The sequence below is a fragment of the Mastigoproctus giganteus genome, chromosome 9 (assembly GCF_048544385.1).
Source record: "Mastigoproctus giganteus isolate SK-2022 chromosome 9, ASM4854438v1, whole genome shotgun sequence".
NCBI lineage: Eukaryota > Metazoa > Arthropoda > Arachnida > Uropygi > Thelyphonidae > Mastigoproctus > Mastigoproctus giganteus.
Window position 1 is genome coordinate 190,956,390 of NC_143583.1, and position 22,875 is coordinate 190,979,264.

Genomic DNA, 22,875 nt, shown 5'->3' on the forward strand with positions numbered 1-22,875 from the left:
CTTTTCTACCTGGTGTGGGGAGGATGGCAATTCTACCAACTGTGCTACCCACGAGGGCAAATTATACAGAAAATAGAAGCTAACCAACCTATTAATTCTGTTATAGATTTGCAGATGTGCATATCAGAGTTGGCAAAACTGTGGAGTCATGATTAAGAATTGTTTTGCAAAAGCAGGTTTTGCTAAAATGCCAATTAACAGTGATGAGAGGGATGAACTACTAGAAGATATTGAGGAATATTGGGAATAACTCCAAACAAGAGGTTTGTTCAATGGATAAATTGTTCTTGGTGAATTTTTAGGAGTTGATGATGTCACAGTAACTGAATAGCCATGTGACTCCAACATATAGGAGTATTCAAAGAACTAGTGACAATATCGATGAGTTGGATGAAAATGAGGGCAGTATTAAACTTTCCAAACATGAAATGTTGGCAGCATTTGAATCTTTGTCGAGGCATTATGTGTGAAGAATGCCAGAAAATATATTTGAGTGTTTAAACAAATGCAAACATTTTTATAAATGATGTACAGTAAAATCCAGTGCACAACAAAAAGTAACCAAGTATTTTATGAAATAATTCTTAAAAGTGCACTAATATATTGTATGCATCATGTAAGTAGTAATTTCTTATATATATATATATTAATAAATTGATTGCTTTTAAAATATTAGAAAATTTATTAATTTCTACCTATTTCGGATTTATTTCCCATGCTATGTTTCGGAATGTTGAATTACAGTATTTTTCACAGTTGAAAAGGTCATATTTCTTTATAACGGAATTTCTGTTTAACGAATTTTTTGAAGCGATGTATATATATTTTATATTTTGCATACATTTTTTTGTATTATAGTTATGTCATTGTCTGGCTGTTTAGCTAATGGGATGCAAAATTAGGATAGAAATACACTCCTGCCCTCATATTACACTAATAGCCCAGAGTATATGGAAAATTTTAGTTGTAGGTAAATAAATGATATATAATTGAAGAATATAAATTTGGTGCTTAGCTAATGGGATGCAAAATTAGGAAAGTAATTAGGTTAGAAATACACTCCTGCCCTCATATTACACTAATAGCCCAGAGTGTGGAAAATTTTAGTTGTAGGTAAATAAATGGTATATGATTGAAGAATATAAAGTAGGTGCTCGAGTTATCTGGGAATGCAATTTCCTGTCCGTAATGGCCCTGGACATAGGTTAGTGCCATTACTAACAAGGATGGGAAATTGTGTTTCTGGATAACTATTCTTCAATCATATATCGTTTACTTTCTTACAACTGAAAATTTTCACAGTTTGGGCTATTAGTGTAATATGAGGGCAGGAGTGTCTATTTCTATCCTAATTACTTTCTTAATTTTGCCTCCTGTTAACTAAACACCCAGACAATGACTTGTAACTATAATACACAAAATGTACATAAAAAAAAAAAGACACACACACACACACACACACACACACACACACACACACACACACACACACTTACTAGCTCTATCTATGTGCAGCCAGTCACAAGGTAGGAGAGTTGTTTCATGCAAATTACAAAAGCACTTATATAGAAACCTCTCTAATAATGCAAATAAAACACGCATGCGGGCACACACACACACACACACACACACACACACACACACACACACACACACACACACACACACACACACAGTCAAACTTGATTTTAACATGCATGGAAATAACAAGATCCTGGCTGTAATGAACAAAAAAGCCGCAATGACTTTAATTTATGTGTATTCCCATACAATCGCTCACTGTTATAATGAGTGTACTACATGGATATACCGTACAAATTTTGGTAACTATGCAAACATTCTTAATTGCTGAGGTAGTTGAAGAAACCCAATTCTTGGAATAAACAAAAATGAAAAGGGTGACTTAGCTTTAATGACCACCCACATCAGATTAGCCACAAGTTTATGACCTTGTCCTTTCAAGGATGGGGCTATACAATAGTGCATTGGCATTCCGTTTTTGCATTACCTTATTTACAGATTGTCTTGTATTCACTGAACATAAATTTATTTTGGGATTTCTAAAAATTTTGGAAACGGGACTTCTAAGAATGTTGTATGCATTTCGGGACTTAAGAACTTTGTTTGCAGATCACTTTACTGTCATTTTAAAGTAAAATCAGTTAGAAGTGAATCATTCTTTCGGAAACATGTCTACTAACAAAAGAAAGTTTGTCTCTCGATTCATGAAAAAGTCAATTATTCATGAGTTAGAATGTGATGCAAAAATTTTTGAAGTGTGTAAAAAGATTTCTTTGTCCTCTTCAACAGACATTTTGGGAGAACAAACATGTTTACATATCGACACTGGAAAAGAACATAACCGGGGAAAAAAAGAAAAAGGAAAAAAAACATTTAGAAAGTGTGAGATTACAAATGTAGCATTGCTTCAATGGTTCACTGTACAAAAAAGTGCTGGATTTTCAATAGACGGTCCGATCCTGAAGGTTCAAGTGGAAAAATTTGCTAAACAATTTGGACATGACGATTTTGTGATTTTGTATGTAACAACGTTTGGCTGGATGAATTTAAAAACCGAATACAAGCATATTAATACAAATATGTAGGTATATACTAATATTATTTTTTCCTCTCTAATTTTTCTATTGTTTTTTCAATCTATCTTTTTACCAAGTTATTGAGAATTAAAAAAAGATGGTGGTAGATTTAACTCATCACTAATATAGTGAGTAATGGTTTTAACAAGGAAATTTTGTCAGTCCCTTGATGCTTGTCATAACCAAGTTTGAATGTGTGTGTGTGTGTGTGTGTGTGTGTGTGTGTGTGTGTGTGTATATATATATATATATATATATATATATATATATATATGAGTAATATGGAAAGAAAGTTAATAAATTGTATCAAGCTGTAACTAATACTTATGGGCCAATGTAGTTGCTAGAGCAATTATGCATTACGACCATAATGTGTATAAAATATTTTATATAATATTGAAGATAATAATAAAGAAGTTAATTCAAGCAGACAATACCAAGCTGGATTAAAAGAAATGCAAGGGATATAAATATATATTTAAAAAAAAATATATATATACACACACACACACACACAAAACTTATCGTTGCCTGCTCACAATCTAGACGAATTCAACTGGGGCCAACAAACCCAGACTGAAGGCAAAAAATGACAAGGAGTTCTCTGTTTCTGTAATGATCAATATCTGCTAATGTATATAAAAATTCTGAGATTAAGTAAATTAAGTAATTTCAATCTAAACCAATTAAAGATAGTTAATTTTTTTAGAATCAAAAGAAAGATATTATAAATGTAAGCATATATTGATCATCGTTGACCCGACAGAGAACGTAATTTAATAATTAAAATAAGAACAAATGCAAAGTATAAGGCATATCTACTGTATCCAGGACATAATGTAACAACTAGTCATTATGAAATAATAATCCCTCTAGTGAGTTAATATATATATATGTGGTGACCCCTATGTGATGGATATGTTAAAAATAAAAAAATAATAATTAATCAATTAATTACAGTTAACGCAAAGAGAAACATGCAGATAGTAAGAAGAATAAAAACTATAGAGTAGGAATAATGGAACCTGAACTCCATAAAGGCGAAAATATAGTAGTACAGATAAGAAATAGTTTCTCCTACATCGTCGGATTACCCTAATAATTTGAGAGAAATAAGAACAAAGAGTGTAGGACAGCTTAAAGACAATACAAGAGATAAGTTGTAGCTCGGGTATGCCCGGGATCGCAAACCCATTCCTATAGTGGGACCCTGAGCTGAATTTGCATGTCACCTTAGTGTGAATTTAAGTATATACAGTGTGATTATAAAATAAGATAAGATAAAATAAATAATTATAAAAAATCTGTAATTATGGTAATTATATTGAAGCAATGGGTTCAGAAAATAAATTTTTGAAATTAATTATATTTATCAACCTCCTGAAGTGGTATTTCAGGTAAGCGATAGGGAAATTATTATTTATCAACTTATTATACAATGCTATTGTGTTTGCTGCACAGGTTATGTTTTTATTGCAAATAGAAGCAATCCTCAGGCATTGGGATAAAATTATATTAGCATGCACTGATTTCGATATATTAGATCTCCAGTTTGTAAGGTCGACTACATTGAAATTAAATGCGTCTCTTTTATTATATATGTTTACATCTATATTATTATGGAATATTTCTATATGAAGATCCAGGTAATTTGTTATAGTATCAGAACTGTTAGTTTTTTCCAATACAAGTTCTTCTGGATATAATTTGCTGTAATTCTGAACGAAATGCAGACAATTAAACACACATATATCGTCTACGTATCTGAACCTAAGTAAGTTATCTTGGAATGTTCTTTCTGTAGAATATAGATAGAGATTTGCAATTATGCAGGATTGCTGGACTTCCCATAGGGGTACCATTCACTTTTAAGTATAATGAAGTTCCGTCATATACGTAATTCTTAAAAATACATAGATTTATCAGAGTATCCCAATAGGTTAAATTAAACTTTATAGCATTTTTATGTTCCAAATATAGCTTTTGTTATTTATTATAATAGTTTTATTTACATTATTTAATATAGTTTTAAGTAACTTTTCTAACATTTTACCTGGAATTTTAGCTTAACTATCTCTACACGATGTTATGAATCTAAATGCAATAGGTGATTTGTGAAATTTAGGTATACCATATATAAATGGATATTTTAGGTTATTGTACTTTACTTTAATTTTTATGCAATGCTATTAGTTTTTTGATTATTACATTAGGGGAAGATGCTATGTATTTGTATGTACTACTACTTGACTGCAGTTCATTTTTAATAATTTCTATGTAATGTGACTTACATATAATTGCATAACTCAAACAGCTTTGTCAACCAAAGTAATTACAAAATGTTTGTGTATGCAGCTCAAAGAACATTTTGTGCTCAAAATGTTCTTTGAGCTGCTTATTAAAAATGAACTGCAGTCCAGTAGCACATACAAATACATAGCATCTTCCCCTAATGTAATAATCAAAAAACTAATAGCATTGCGTAAAAATTAAAGTACAGTAACCTAAAATATCTGTTTATATATGGTATACTTAAATTTCATAAATCACCTATTGCATTTAGATTCATAATATCATGTAGAAGATAGTTATGCTGAAATTCCGGGTAAAATGTTAGAAAAGTTACATAAAACTATATTAAATAATGTAAATAAAACTATTATAATAAATAACAACTTACCGATTATAAATGTAATAAAAAATAACAATATTCAGCAAATACAAACATTTGACTTTAACCGTTTATTCACTAGTATAAATCTTGACAGTTTAAAAGATGTTCTCAAAAAACTATATTTGGAACATAAAAATGCTATAAAGTTTGATTTAACCTACTGGGATACTCTAATAAATCTATGTATTTTTAAGAATTACGTATATGACGGAACTTCATTATACTTAAAAGTGAATGGCAATCCTATGGGAAGTCCATCATCCTGCATAATTGCAAATCTCTATCTATATTCTACAGAAAGAACATTTCAAGATAACTTATGTTCAGATACGTAGACGATTTATGTGTGTTTAATTGTCCGCATTTCGTTCAGGATTACAGCAAATTATATCCAGAAAAACTTGTATTGGAAAAAACTAACAGTTCTGATACTATAACAAATTACCTGGATCTTCATATAGAAAATATTCCATAATAATATAGATGTAAACGTATATAATAAAAGAGACACATTTAATTTCAATGTAGTCGGCCTTACAAACTGGAGATCTAATATATCGAAATCAGTGCATGCTAATATAATTTTATCCCAATGCTTGAGGATTGCTTCTATTTGCAATAAAAACACAACCTGTGCAGCAAACACAATAGAATTGTATAATAAGTTGATAAATAATAATTTCCCTATCGCTTACCTGAAATACCACTTCAGGAAGGAGATAAATATAATTAATTTCAAAAATTTTTTTTTTCTGAAACCATTGCTTCAGTATAATTACCATAATTACAGATTTAGAGCCATGTATATTATGTACATAGGATACGCTTTGCTTTCTTGGTGCACAGGTTGTGTTTTTATTGCAAATAGAAGTTATTTTATCTTATTTTATAATCACATTGTATATACTTAAGTTCACGCTAAAGTGACATGCAAATTCAGCTCAGGGCCCTACTATAGGAACGGGTTTGCGATCCCAGGCATACCCAAGCTACAACTTATCTCTCGTATTGTCTTTAAGCTGTCCTATACTCTTTGTTCTTATTTCTCCGAAATTATTAGGGTAATCCGAGGATGTAGGAGAAACTATTTCTTATCTGTACTACTATATTTTCACCTTTATGGAGTTCAGGTTCTATTATTCCTACTCTGTTAGTTTTTATTCTTCTTACTACCTGCATGTTTCTCTTTGCGTTAACTTTAATTAATTGATTATTTATTTTTACTTTTAACATATCCATCACATAGGGGTCACCACATATATATTAACTCACTAGAGGGATTATTATTTCATAATGACTAGTTGTTACATTATGTCCTGGATACAGTAGACATGCCTTATACTTTGCAGTTTTTCTTATTTTAATTATTAAATTACGTTCTCTGTCGGGTCAATGATGATCAATATATGCTTACATTTATAATATCTTTCTTTTTATTCTAAAAAAATCAACTATCTTTAATTGGTTTAGATTGAAATTACTTAATTTACTTAATCTCGGAATTTTTATATATATTAGCAGATATTGATCATTACAGAAACAGAGAACTCCTTGTCATTTTTTGCCTTCAGTCTGGGTTTGTTGGCCCCAGTTGAAGTTGTCTAGATTATGGGTAGGCAACGATAAGTTTTATATGTGTGTGTGTGTGTGTGTGTGTGTGTATATATATATATATATTTTTTTTTTTTTTTTTAAATATATATTTATATCCCTTGCATTTCTTTTAATCCAGCTTGGTATTGTCTGCTTGAATTAACTTCTATATTATTATCTTCAATATAATATATTATACAAAATATTTATATATATATATATATATACAGTGCTTTTTTTGTAAAAAAAAAAATAGGTGCCAGTACTCATTCTTTGCTATCAGAAAAAATTAAAAATTAAAAGGATATGAAAAGTACTCTGAAATTTTTTTTCTCCTGATATTGTTACTTTAGTAGTAATATTTTCAGAATGAGAACAACAAATTAAGTGTATTAACACACAGTTTATTAAGCATAAATGTATTATTCAAGTATATAAAAAAATAAGTAAAAAATAATAACATAAGTAAAAATAATTTCATAATAAAGTTTTTGTAGAATATTCCAAATTTTTATTAAGTTCTCATCCAACACCCTATGCCAGGGGTCGGCAACCATTTTTAAGTGAAGAGCTATTTTTGATCTAATTAAAAAAAAAAAAAAAGAGAGAGAGAGAGAATCCAAAGAGCCGCACCTCAGCTCAGGCTGGGAGGGGGGGGTGAGAGTTTTTTAAGAAATGAAATAGAGTAGGAAGGTGTTTATTAAAAATATATATATATATTTTGACATATTATTTATTAATACTGAAAAAAAAGTAACAAACATCCAATTAGGTACAAATTAATGTGACTTTTGCTGATGAACTTTTTGTGCAAGTGTCTTCCAACATCATGTGAGTATGTCGTAATTAAACGTGCTGAGCATTAAACATGCTCGCATTGTTCAGATGATGGTTTCTTGATTTATTTTTAATATAGTTCATGTTCAAAAATATTTGCTTGCAGAAATACGTTAAACCAAAAATTGAGAGAAATCCAAACGCAAATATTTTCAAATTTATATATGGGTCCGATGAGCTACATCACGCATCGAACACATTTTGTTCTGCATTTTAAACTCATCTATCATTGTCCATTTGTGTAGAATTGCATGGGCAGCCTTTTGCCTCTCCAAATCACCAATTTCAGTTTTAAGGCATTTTAGTCTTTCACTCCACATGTCCTTGATTTTTCAGTCCTCTAACTCCATTTCAAATTGTGCTTCATGTGAGCTGTAAAGTTAAAGAGCCGCAGTTACATGTTAAAAGAGCTGCATGCAGCTTGCTAGCCGCAGGTTGCCGACCCCTGTCCTATGCCGACTTTCTTTTCTTCCTCTTTGTGTGTCAGTTGCTGAATGACGTTTCCGAAGCAGCCACGAATCGGCATATTTTGTTGGATCGAAGCGGGTCAGCAGCAGGCCTACAATTTTAAGAAAAAGTAGTGAAGAAATTTTTGTCATCAACGAAGCGCTGGTTGGGCTGGCGATCAGATTCATTTGTGAAAATCCTCGTTCATTAAATGCTTCAATTCTTCTGAAACCTTATCATTTGGGTATCCATGAATTTGCCTCTCTTTCATTTAACTGTAACCTAATTGACAATTTTCTAACTTCACTTTCACCAAATGCCAACAATTCATGTTTAGAAGGTTTAATACCATCATTGTCTTCGTTTTCCTTCTCTCCTCATCGGTATTGTCACTAGTTCTTAAATTCGAATTTTTTCTTTTCTTTTTTTTGAAGCTGTCCAAATTTTTGGACAGCTTCAAAAAAAATATCCGGTGTCATTCGGATATTCAGGTACTGTGACCATGTAAACAGAAATAGGGAAATTTTACGGAAAATTGTGGATAGCGTACTTCCGCGAAACAACAGATGGTTATTTGTCGGGGTAAAAGAAAATCACTTTTCTAATTCTTGAACGGGGCACTTACAGTTAATCACAAAGGTGTCCAACCTACGAGGAAGGTGAACTAAAACAGCATTTTAAATTTTGTTAATTATCAAAAAAATTCTCATTAAATGTAATTGTGATTGTACTTAATAAAATTTTTGAAAATTTCAATTTTACTTTTACATGCAACAAACTAGGGAAAGTATAACACACTAAAGAAATCTAAGTGAATTTTTTTTAATATGGCCCCTGTACGGGAAAAGGTTGGGCACCACTGTAATAGAAGGTGGGCCAGAGCCCTTTGGAATACACCTTGATCTGCTCACTCTTGACTAGCGCAACTCCTCCGTATGTGGGACAGGTGGTTGGATAGGTTTTACCAGGTAACACTAAGTTGTAGAATGCATTAGCTCTCTTAATTCGCACAGCAACACTAATTGCATGAAAGCCAGAAATGCGAACAGTGCATACCGAGTTAATTCTCTCTTAATCCGTTCGCTATATGAAAATTTTCTTCACTCAACGGAAACTATTTTAAATGTAACTTCCAAGGGGAATTCAAAATAATTCGCTATAAAAGGATTTCGTTAAACAGAGGCCTGACTGAGTAATTTAGAATTATAAAAGTGGTTAGACAGTTTTATATAGAAAATATCTTAAAAATACACAGTAAAAAATGCAAATTTAGTTAAATAATTTTAAGCTTATTTGAATAGTAGGTAAACATGTGAAAAAAAATTATGGAATATTACAAATTTCGAAGTGCACTGCATCCAAATGTCACATGTCACTGTTAATAAAGGTGCCGGTACACTGTACCATTGCGTACCGTCCAAAAAAAAAAACAAACTATATATATATATATATATATATATATACATACAGTTTTTTTTTTTTTTTTTTTTGTAAAAAAAAATAGATGGCGGTACTCATTCTTTGCTATCAGGAAAAACTGAAAATAAAACGGATATGAAAAATACTCAAATTTTTTTTTTCCTGATATTTTTACTTTAGAAGTAATGTTTTTGGAATAAGAACAACAAATTTAGTATATTAACACAGTTTATTAAGCATAAATTTATTATTCAAATATATAAAAAAATAAGTAAAATGTGAGTAAAATAAGTAAATAAATCGGTCAATTACTGAGTCACTCAGGATTGAAGGGTCCATAGTCACGAATGGTTGTTAGCATAGTATCTCAAATAGAGTTTTACGGTAACTGAAAAAGGTTTCTAGTACCTTGGCTTGGCCTAAAACTGAGGAATTAATGAAAATTTGTCTATTTGAGTCTTTCCAGTTGTTGTGAATGACAAGGGTGGGAGAAACAATTAAAGTCTTGAGGGAGAAGCGACTGGCAGTGAGGGCCATGCAAGACTCCGCACAGGTGCCTCCCCACCACTGCCGCCTCATCAACACTGGCTCTCTGAGAACCTCCTTGCCGGGACAACTCCAGCTTTGAAAATTGTTAAAAAATACTTCTCATTGCAAAATTTATAAATGACCTTTATATAATTATTAACTAACCATTTAACAACCTTTTTGTCATCAAAAGGAGAGTTAGTACAAAGAAGCGTGCTATTGAAGTGCAATAAAAAATTGTTTTTTTAATTTTATTAACACAAAAAATAAATGCTGGATTTCAATCGGAATAGTTTCCCTTGATAAGCGTCGAATAAGCATAGCTAATGTGATTTTTAATTTTAAAAAATATTTTAAAATTATATTTTAAATGTATAATAAGCTATAGGTTGTTGAAAACATTTGTTTGTCTCCCCACATTTTACCCCTCTCATTTCTCAGACAAATTTTTGTCAACAACGATCAATATGGTGTTATGTTGGCACATATGATGTACAAACCAATGCAAAATTTCAAGTCAACAGGTTGAGTGGTTCCAGAGATACAATGCTGTGATAGACGGATGGACAGACAGACCACCGAGTGACATTATAAGGATCCTTCGTTAGACTACGGCCCCTAAAAATAATAAGTAAACATAAATAACATAAGTAAAAATAATTTCATAATAAAGTTTTTGTAGAATATTCCAAATTTTTATTGAGTTGTCATCCAACACACTATGGCAACTTCTTTTCTTGTTTGTGTCTGTTGCTGAATGACATTTCTGAAGCAGCCACGAATCGACATATTTTGCTGGATTGAAGCAGGTCAGCAGTGCGCCTACAATTTTAAGAAACAGTAGTGAAGAAACTGTTTTTGTCATCAACAAAGCTCTGGTGGGCTTGCGATCAGATTCATTTGTGAAAATCCTCATTCACGTTCACTATGAAATTGGTATCGACTCGGATCATCCGTCAAATGCATCAATTCTTCCAAAACCGTCTTTTCAATTAGGTATCCCCGAAATCCACAAAGTGTATCTCTTTCATTTAACTGTAACCTAATTGACAATTTTCTAACTTCATTTTCGCCAAATGCCACCATTTCATGTTTAGAAGGTTTAATACCTTTGTTGTCCTCGTTTTCCTTCTCTCATCATCGATGTTGTCACTAGTTCTTAAATTTGAATTTTTTTTTTATTCTTTCTTTTTTTTTAAACTGTCCAAAATGTTGGTGCCATTCAGATATTCAGGTACTGCGACCATGTAAACAGAGATAGGGAAAATTTACGAAAAATGTGGATAATGCATGTCCGCGAAACAACAGATGATTATTTGTCGGGGTAAAAGAAAATTGCAAAATTGCTCTCTCCTAATTCTCAAATGGCGTGCTTACAGTTGATTCACAGTGGTGTCCAATTTACGGCTCACCCGGAAAGTGAACTAAAACAGCATTTTAAGTTTTGTTAATTATCAAAAAAATTTTCTCATTAAATGTTTTGTTCAATAAATGTAATTGTGTATTGTACTTAATAAAATTTTCGAATATTTTCAGTTTTATACATGCAACAAGATATGGAAAATGTAATGCACTAAAGAAATCTAACTTTGAATTTTTTTTTTTAATATGGTCCCTGTATGGGAAAAGTTTGGACACCACTGCAGTAGAAGGTGGACCAGAGCCCATTGGGAATACTCCCTTGATCTGCTCACTGCTGATCAGTGCGACTTCTCCGTATGTGGGACAGGTGGTCGGATAGGTTTTACCAGGTACCACTAAGTTGTAGAATGGTAATTCCTTAATCCCTTTAGCTCCCTTAATTCACGCAGCAGCACTAATTGCCTGAAGGCCAGAAATGCAAACAGTGCAGCTCAACGAAACTATTTTAAATGTTACTTCGAAGGGGAATTCAAAATAATTCACTAAAAAAGGACTTCATTAAACAGAGATCCGACTGAGTAAGTTAGAATTATAAAAATGTTTATACAGTTTTATATAGAAAATATCTTAACAATAGATGGTGAAAAATGCAAATTTAGTTAAATAATTTTAAGCTTATTTGAATAGTAGGTAAACATGTGAAAAAAATTTGCAGAATATTACAAATTTCGAAGTGCACTGCATCCATATGTCACTGTTAATAAAGGTGCCGGTATGCCGTACCATTGCGTACCATCCCAAAAAAAAAGCACTATATATATATATATATATATATATATATTTATTTGATTAACGTTTAAAATAGTTGGAAACTGAATCTTTCATAATAAAAATAAAATAAAAAGGTACAGCAAACATCAGAGGCAGCGAAAAGCATATTCTTCTACATGATGCTTGAAATATAACCATAAAAGTAAATTAGAATCGGAATTAAAAATAAAAATAATGCCAGCAGAATGGCAAGACAAGAGTGAAAATAGTCAAAATTAAACATAACAATCAAACCAACAGGGAGGGAAGAGAGGGGTAACAAAAGTAAAAATATTGCAGCAGAAACTCTTTAAGATAATTTAGAACATCTAAATGTAAGGATAAAATAATAATTCATTAAATTTCGAAAGCCAATTAAATAGAAATTTAACAGCACCCCCTCTGACGGACACCAGGTCCAAATTTATGTGAAATATCACCAACAGAGATGTAAACCGCTACAACAAAACAAAAATAAAAATAAACCAAAAATAGACTGACCATTACGCCCCATCTCAACAGAGGACCACAAGGCCAATAATGGTCAGGGAATCGCTGCATTTTGATCGCTAGACAAATCACCGCAAAGGCGAGTTGATTGAAAGATCAGTCCGCCACCCGATCCCCAGATCGAACCACCAATGCAGAGGACCTGAATAGCGATGGTCCTGATGCAGCGAAAATTAAAAAATAGAACAGATATGAGCACTCCAATGCAAAGCCATACTACTGACAAAAGTAATCTTAACCAGATTATATAGAATCCATAGTTCTTAGGACTAATCTCAAGTTCATTATTCGTCTATATAATCTGGTTAAGAAATCCAGGAAAGCTTTCATCATGCTCAGGCTGCTTTTGATAAGAAGCATGATCCCACCACCCTTTCTACCTTCCCTATCCTTCCTAAATACATTATACATACTGTACTGAAACTCATCATCTCCTATCTCCTGGTGGCACCACGTTTCCTTAAAACCTATTGTATCAGCATTAGTTGTCCTAACCAGCAGTTCGAATTCACTCATTTTATTGACGACACTTCTGACATTACTGTATAAACAATTAAGACTCAGTGTTCTTGTATAGTTAACTACCCTGACACACCATTTAAAGTTATATAAGGTTTCTTCCCTGGCATTAGCTACCCGCTCATTTGAAATGTTTCTGCCCTCAGAATATCTTGCTAATATGTTCTGTTGCTGTAACAAACAAGAACTCTTGAGTTATGTGCAAGCATTACTTTGACCAAAATTATCAGATACAACTGTATTTATATTACCCTTGTCCCCCAAACTAGCAGTTTCCCTGAACCTTTAAGGTATCCTCAATAATACTGGCAAAAACCCTTGCACCACCTTTGTTTAAAATGTATCCCATCTCTACAAAACGCATTCCTTCTACCTACAAGTGCAGCCCAAGCTGATAGAAATTTCCCCCCAAAAGCCTTGCAAGGTACAAGTCTTGAGTTAATCCACAAGGCTTTCAGCCTATAATCCCTCCTATCATGCCTGGGCAGAATTGCAGACACATAGACAATGTGATCTAACTTGCGGCATTTTTTCAACATGGTCCTATATCTGTCTAACAAATCATCAGATTGTGTATGCTTCATATCATTCGTCCCCACATGGATAATAATATTCTCTTTACTCCTCTTAAAGTCTGACAGCCTCTTGGTGACATCATTAATGCTCCCGGCAGACATACCCCCTAGTTCTAGTCCACCTATCCTTATTACAAAAAATATTTCTCATTTCTTTGACAATGGAGTCTTCTAATGGAACTAAGTCCTTTTGAACCAGAGTAATTTGCACTTGATTATTCTGTTTTGAGGCCCGAATTGGGAGTGCATCACTTAGTAGGTTACCAGTCTTGAGTCCCCGACGAGCTCCCAGTTACATTATTCTTGAGGGCAAGCACCTGTTTTTTCAGTGACTCAAATTTTAACTTAAGATCAGCACACTCCTTACAATGGTGACAAAAAAAAAAAAAGAATCGCCAGGTGAGCTATGATTATCCACTCGGTTGACCTTGGAATGCATGCCACAGGTTCTGCAAAGGTTAAGTATTTAGTATCCACCTTGCAACCCAGTCAGCACAGGTATTCCATTTGTATTCTTGATAGCATATTTTTTGCAAAAGAATCTGTAGGTTCTTGTACATTTCCTTCATGTGAACTGCATGGGCCAATGGTATATTTGGATGTTTATTTCCATTATGGAGTAAAATTACTTTCAAACTGACCTTGGATGAATTGATGAAAAGCCGCCAATGCTTAGGTACATGCTTGAGATGTAACTCATTAATTCTTAGACATTTACAAGAAATCAAAGCTCTAAGAAAGGGCTTATGGCACTGCCTGTCTGCCTGCCTTATTTTTTAATTTTCTTGGCTGGTGTGGCATAGGCTTCCTTGCACTATGTGGCCTTTGCTAATACTAACAGCCTCAACTTTTCAAACATTCCCCCGATTCCTCAAATGCGAATCTCCAGATAATTCTCTAGTGAGACAAAGATAACTTAGTTACCGTCAATCCTTCTAAAATGCAGTCCTCTCTCAATCTCTCTCTCTTTTTTTTTTTTTTTTTTTTTTTTTTTTATCACAAATAAGTGTACTGATCCTATGCTCATCTTCAATGATACTATGATTTCTTGACAAATCACATATCAGTATTAGGGATTTCCCTGAATTCTAATCTCTTTTATAAGAACATCACAAATATTGTGCTCCCCGCACATTGAAAGAAAACTGTTTTATTTTTCATTCTTGGCATTTCTTTTCTTTGAAACACCTATACTGTGTACAAATATCAAATCCTTCCTACCATGGAATATTGTTCCCACATTTGGACAGGTGCCCACAAACCTCTCTTAATTAATCAGACTGTACTCCTATGAATGGAATTCAAAGGAAGACTGTGATTAATTAATGACTTGTCTCATAAAAAGTATGAGAATTCAAAGTATTCTCTCCGTACATTTACTCTATTCTGTCTCACATTTTCAGTTTCTGTGGCATTCCTTTTCTGTATATACTTTCATTGCTTCTGTTCTGAATTAGCATCTGTAATTACCTCCACATTCTTCCATAATGTGTGCTGTCCAATTCAAAAATTGCAGAACAAAGTCCTTTTTTCCACATGTATTTCCCAAAAATTACAAGCTACAGAAAATTCTAATATCAACTAGTATTTTCTGTCTTTTTAGCCTTCAAACCACTAATTACTGTCAGTTCTAACACCTTTCATTTCTGGGGTTTTCATATAAAAAAAAGCAGTGTAAATGAAAGTTTCGTTTACACTGCTCAGTATAAACGAAAGATAATACCGGGTTGTTTGTTTGTTATTTGGTTTTTAGGAGCATTAGCAACTAAGGCCATATTGCTCCAGGATATGCGGTGGTCATTCCCTGACCTTTCCGCATCCTCCGTATTTGGTGGTGGCGGTTTCGAACCCCGGTCTAATCAAGAAGCATGTGCTACGCACTGCTGCTCCTTCCCACCTGGCTATGGAGGCGGCCAATACCGGGTAATGTTGCATTCAAATGTCACCTTCCCTTATTCATGAGAGAAATTGCCTAGCCCACTTCATGTAGTTTGTTTTTAACTTTGATGATATTCTTTACTAATGAATATAATCTGTAAAGTATTGCATATATGTTCTGCTAAACATAAATACTAAAAGCATGCAGTTTGTGAAAAATTCAAGTCTGAAAAATCAGAAATCGTGTTGCAGTTAAAAAATAAATTCAGATATATATTTTTTTCTTTTCTCTTGTCTTATAAAAAAAAAATTGATACATAGCTGATCAAGGGCAGGTGTATTCAAGACAATACAGTAATCATACAAAAAATGTTGAATGCCAGAAATTAAAATTTTTGAACAAATTAATTTTACTTTAATATCACTCTTATTTCTTTACTAATTGTTTTCTGATTTTTATTAGGAATGAATATGCAAATCCAAACTATAGTACAGAATTTATTTATCGACTGTTCTCAGAGGAGGGTAAAGATCTTTTCTCTTCCCGCATGAATGTCCTAGGACATATGCAACAGGTGAGAAAGTAATTACTGGCCTTTATTTATTAATTTAAAATCTCATTTTTCAACTTCAAGTGATTGCATGATAGTAGCCTTCATCTTGATTTTAATCCTTCACACATTTTTTATCGTGGCACTTCATATTCTTGTTTTGCTGGTTTACCTTGCTAACTGTTATGTATCATTTTTGTGTAATTCAGTTATCTTTTTAAGATCAGCCCATTCAAATTTCATGAAGGACATTCACTAAGAAGTAATAGTAATAATGGTAAATGATGCAAGAAAGCAAGTGTATAACATCAGCCAAAAAATGTTCACTCATCCACTTCCACAGTGGAGAGTGAAGAGTCCACAAAGAGCAGTGCCCATTAATAACCACTCTTGGTCTTCTTCCAGTTGAACATCCCTTTATTCATGCCCCCCTCATGTGTATAGTCTCAGCAAGTGTAATAATACCATGAACATGCAGCTTATCCAATCCAGTTGAGGCTTTAAACACCTCCATCAGATCTTCCCGCAGGTGCCTGGTCTTGAAATGTTGCAATTTCTGGGTAAGAGCACCGTTTTGTTCCCTTCACCAATCTGGTTGCCCTTCTCTGCACCCATTCCAGCAGCTCTTCCTAAAGTGAGACCTCCAGACCTGTGTTCAGTACTCAAGATGGTGACCAACGATGGGCTGATACAAAGGGATAATCACCTCCTAATCCCTGCAAGCAAAGATTCTGTATATCATTGACAAAATCCCACGAGCTGTCCTAGCACTGCTCAGAGAATTTCATGTCTCACTGCATGATTACCCCTAGGTCTTTTTCATTCTCAACTACCCTGAGGGTAGTAGCACACAGTTGATAATTTACTGTGAGGTTACTGCTACCTATGTGCAGTACCTTGCATTTGTCAATGTTAAACTTGAAAAGCAGTGAAGGGTCCACAAAGAGCAGTGCTCATTAATAACCACTCTTGGTCTTCTTCCAGTTAAGCATCCCTTTATCCGTTGCAGTAACTTTGAAGTTATCCACCTTAACTATAAATGTGCTTAATAATAGTTTTATCATACCCTCATTAGCATTAATAATGGCACATGATGCAAGAATGCAAGCTTTCTTCATCATCAGTCAAAAAAAAAAACCTTTGCATTTCACCTATCCATTTGCTCCAAAAGTTTGTCCAGTTTTTCCTGAATTTATTTAAGCTATCAACTTCCACAACAACAGATGGAAGTTTGTTCCGGTAATCAACCATTTGCTGGCTAAAGACAAATTTCTGCACATCTACTCTACAAATGTCTTTTCTCAATTTGAATTTATGCTCTGTCAAGTGTGTAATCTAAGCAAAAGGAAGAATCCCATCAGCATTGAGGTTGCCAAAACCATTCAAAGCCTTATACACCTCAGTCAGATCACCTTGCAGGTGCCTAGTTTCCAGATGCTGCAATTTTCAGAACTTAAAAGCCTTCCTTGGTAAGAGCACCCCTTTGTTTCCCCCCATCAATCTTGTTGTCCTTCTCTGTATTCGTTCCAGAAGTTCTACACTCTTCCTGAAAAGAGGCTTCTAGACCTGTATGGAGTACTCAAGGCGTGACCTGACCATTGCCTTATACAAAGGGATAATCATGTTTAGCAAAATTCCTGTATATCATTGACAACACCCCGTGAGCCGCTCTGGCAGCCTCTCTGCACTGCTCAGAAAAGTCCATATCTGACTAGACAATTACTCCTAGGTATTTTTCATTCTCCACTACCCTGAATGTAGTACTGCACAGTTGGTGCATTACTCTGGGGTTACTACTATCCATGTGCAGTACTTTGCATTTGTCAATGTTAAACTTCAGTTGCACTTGTCAGCCCATCTGGCCAACTTTTCTGGATGTAGTGTACTGTCATTAACAACCCTGCCAATCCTGTATTGTCTGCAAACTTGAACTTTAAGCCTGATATGCCTTCATCAATGCCATTGATAAATATAGAAAACAACAATGGGCCCAACACTGAACCCTAGGAGACTGCAATAATAAAATTAGTCCATGAAGTGCAGTGCACATTGATTACTACTCTGTCTTCTTCCGCTCAGCCATTGCTTTATCCGTAGCAGCAACATGACCTTAATGCCATAATTCTTCAATTTGTACAGCAATCTTTTATGTGCAACAGTTCAAAAGCTTTCTTAAAATACAAGTATATGATATCAAAATTATTTTGTGCATTCAGTTCCTTTGTGACCACATTGTAGTATCCAATAAAATTGATCAGGCAAAATTTTCCCTTAACAAACCCATTCTGTGTCTGAACTATAACTGCAGTCTTGTCTTGTCTAGATGGTCCTGCATTGCTTCTTTAACCTTTGACTACATTATTTTCCCCAGCACAGAAGTTAAACTAACATGTCTGTAATTATTTGTGTCAGCCTTCTTGTGAATTGAGGATACATTTGCACATCTCCAGTCTGTGGGATGGGATGTCCCCTGAATCCAAAGATGTTCTCATAATTATGGCTAAAGTTAGATGACTACATTGCTACTTTTTTTGTAGATGTCATTACTTCTATGCATACTCTATGCAAAAGCCCACCAAAATAGTGTTCCATGGTCTATTTGATTATTAGTCTATGCCAGCATATTAATAAGTGAAAAAAAAATGTTAAAAATTATAATGATACAAAAGTGGTGTACACTACAAATATGCAAAATTTATTTCCCAAACTGTGTTCCACGGAACACAGTTTGGGAAATGCTGCTGTAAACAGTGGATACTAGATTGATGAAAAATCGTTTCTGATTCCCTTACTAATTTTCTGCAGACATATCTTGGTCACTTAAATTTCATTTCCTGAGGATATTCCTTTGGTTTTGAAAGTGAACAAAAATCATTTCAACATAGCTGATTATGCTAATGGACATTCGGCTACTGTTGCAGTAAGATATGTATCTTAATACAACTATCTGACTCCCTCTCTGGAATTCCAAAAACCAAACATTAAAATTTGATTTTCTTTCCCCCTTTTTTTTTTTTCAAAATTGATTAATTTTAATTTGGTATAAAACATGTATCACTATTGGATGATAGATTGGTTCTTTGAATATTAATATATTTAAGTTAAAGTTAAATAATACAGGTACTGGATGCCTTATCTAGGAGGACTTCTCCAAATCTTGTCAAGTTTGCAATTGTCAAACTCACTACAACATGGAGGGTACAATGAGATGTGTTGACTGCTATTGTTGATAAAATTTTGTGTCATAAAAACTTATTTAAAGTGCAAGTTTAAAAACTGGCACTAGGGAAGTAAGTATGCACTTGGTTGATGGTTGAGCACAGTTACCAGGTTGAGTGCTGACTGGACCATTGTTATACTGTATAGAGGTGGTTTTACAGGTGGTATGTGAGGTTTTTTTTTTTGTATGTGTTGTGGGGGGGGGAAACGTAAAAAATTGCTTTGTAGAAAAATCATCTACAAATTTTTAATATCTATATGGAAAATTTATTTGCGTTAAGCATGTGTTTGGGTTAATCCAGCAGTCTTCATTGGTATTATAAATCAATGTAACTTGAAACATATTTAAGGGACATAAATTCTGTAAAAGGCAGAACAGTTCTTTGATAAAACTGTGTGGGATAGTTATTTACTACATAAAAATTAACCTTTAAACAAAATTCTTTGAATTAGACCCAAGTTTAAATTTACTAAAACTTTTAATTCTACTAAAAAAATTTTAAGAATTCCATAATAATAACTCTTAGTTACTATCTTTGCTGTCACTGAAGAAGTGATAAGAAAATACCACAAAACATTGTTTATTTCTATTTTGGAAATAAACATAATAATACAAATCTAAGTTTTGGGTCCTTTTTTATCTTCAAATAATCAACTATTATTTTTATCTGTATGTGAGGTATTTTTGTGGCATGGATCAGCTTTTGCTATGTTATGCTTGCCATCCTTATATCAGACAGCCCATCAACTGCTAACTCAGCAGGAGATCTCACTGTAAAACAGTTTATTTGCATCAGCCTTTTGAAATGAAATATTTGTTTGCACATGTTGACATAGTTCCAAGTTCTCCCTCTGTGGGAACTGGGGATTATTTCTGTGTGACACTGTGGCTGTTGATGTTAATTATTCTGCAGTAAGAATGTCCCCCTGACACTGATCTTTGTTTATTGGGTGGGTGGATACCCATCCACCCACCCACCCAATAAACAAAGGATACCCATCCACCCACCCAATAAATTTTAATTAATTTTAAAATGTAACCAACAGTTTCAATGTAAAGTTTTAATTAAGAAAGAAGTACAAGTTTCCATTACATTACAGGAAAAAAAAAAAAAAAAAACATTTTCATCTAACAAGTATTCCTTCCTTATGCAATTAATGTATCATATGATTAATGTACACTATACATTATAATTGAATAATATAAATGATATTCAAGTGTTGGTATTTGAGGTGAGCGGATGTGCTTCATCAGGGCTTCTCAGTTAAGTGGATTGGATTACTGTTGATTAGTGCTTTTAAATATTTGATTTATTTAGATATTGTTGGATTATTTTGTTATAGGTTTTCCTGTAACAGTTTGATTTTTATAATATTATAGATATAATTTTTTAAAGTTAATTTTCATTGATATTTAGCTAATTTTATAATGGTAGTTACGAGATCTGCATTAAACACATCACAGGGTATCGTGATTGATACCCTGTGATGTGTTAAAGTTAAATAATAATGCGAGTAGGAGTAATCTACAGACCAGGTGATTGTGAAGATTATGACGAAAGCCTCTACATGCAAATGGCATGGGCAAGTAAGCGTCAATGTCTTATTATGGGTGATTTCAATTTGCCTCTAATTGATTGGAGTAAATGGGAAGGAAACTCGACATGGAGAACAAAATTTTTAAATCAATTAGATGACTGTTATTTGTATCACCATATCAGGAAAAGTACTAGAGAAAAGAATATCCTAGACCTCATCATCACCCTGAATCAGATGACATAACAGGGCTGACAGTAGAGGAACCAATAGCAGGAAGTGATCACGGAGTTTTACGGTGGATGATGATGATGAGAGAGGTGGTGGTAGTAGTAGTAAAAGGCAAAGGAATAGGTTTTGATTTCAGAAAAGGAAATTACGATGCCTTAAGGTACTACATGGCCTCTATTAACTGGGTAGATATCGCGTAGAGAATGAATACATTTGAACTGTGGTATGCTTTTAAAACATTAATCACAGATGCCTTGAATGCGTATTTACCATTAAAAAAATACTCCACGAGGAGGGTTCCATGTTGGACAAATAGTGAAGTTGCCACATTACTTAAGCAGAAAAAGGTGGCATGGAAAGGTTACAGAGCAATAAAAAGTATTGAAACCTATAACAGCTACAAGATGATCTGTAATACAGCCACAGAAAAGGTTCGACAGGCAAAGGCAGTTTATGAGAAATCACTAGCAAACAGAGCAAAGAAGGGGGGGAGGATAAGGAATTCTTCACATATATAAATGCCAAGAAGAGCAGGACAAACCAGGTCGGACCTTTACATAAGGGAAAGGGGATAGTATTAAATACACCAGCTGCCGTTGCAGATGAACTCTGCATTGATATTTACAAATGAAAAACCTTTTGTGGCAATGGGAAATTGTGGGAGCGAAGTTGAAAAATATGTAATTAATGATATTGAAATTTCGCAAGATTATATAATGAAAAACCTTTCGAGCCTACAGGCCAGTAAGGCTCCTGGAGTTGATTGAATATACCCTATAATCGTAAGGAAGGCGGCAAGGGAGTGCATTGAGGCTAATTATGCGAGCATCACTAGACTCTGGGGAGATTTCCTTGGATTGGAAAAGTTCAAATGTATCTCCCATACATAAGGGTGGCTCTAAGAGTGAAGTGGGAAATTATCAACCTGTCAGTCTGACTTCAGTGGTAGGGAAAATCATGGAGGCAATGATCAAGGGTGGAATTCAGGATCATTTGGATTGAAATGAAATTCTCAAGGATACGCAGCATGGTTTTGTAAAAGGAAAATCATGTTTAACAAATCTGGTTCGCTATTTTGAAAGGGTCACTCACGAGCTGGATTTAGGAAATAATTTCGACATTGTTTATTTAGATTTCAGCAAAGCTTTTGACTCGGTCCCACATGAGTGGTTGCTTTATAGGCTGGAACAGGTTTGAATCACTGGGAAAATCCTTAGATGGATAGCAGGAGGCAGAGGGTTGTGATAAATGGCTATTCCTCAGATTGGGTTGATGTAAGAAGTGGGGCTCCCCAAGGATCAGTATTAGGACCACTATTGTTTGTAATTTTCATAAATGACATCGATGAAGGGATAGAGGGCGTGATGTCTAAATTTGCAGATGATGTTAAAATTGGTAGAGTAGTTAATGATCACTGTCAAGCTGAGCTTCTTCAGAGAGACCTAGATAGATTTCAGGAATGGTCAGAAAAATGGCAGCTATGTTTTAATACAACAAAGTGTAAGGTATTACACCTGGGAAACAGTATCCCAAAATAACTTATTCACTTCGTGGAGTTCAATTAAACCCAGTACTGAAGGAAAGGGACT

At 33.8% G+C, this 22,875-nt stretch overlaps 1 protein-coding gene across 2 annotated transcripts in view; it reads left to right on the forward strand.

Annotated features, from left to right (window-relative positions):
* LOC150080975 (ATP-dependent 6-phosphofructokinase-like) overlaps positions 1-22,875 on the forward strand; it is a 303,293-nt gene that overhangs the window by 257,277 nt on the left and 23,141 nt on the right. For both annotated transcript variants that reach the window (XM_090381722.1, XM_090381723.1), the window contains exon 17: positions 16,213-16,324. In XM_090381722.1, coding sequence (XP_090237848.1) covers positions 16,213-16,324 — 112 coding nt within the window. The remainder of the gene's footprint in view (positions 1-16,212; positions 16,325-22,875) is intronic.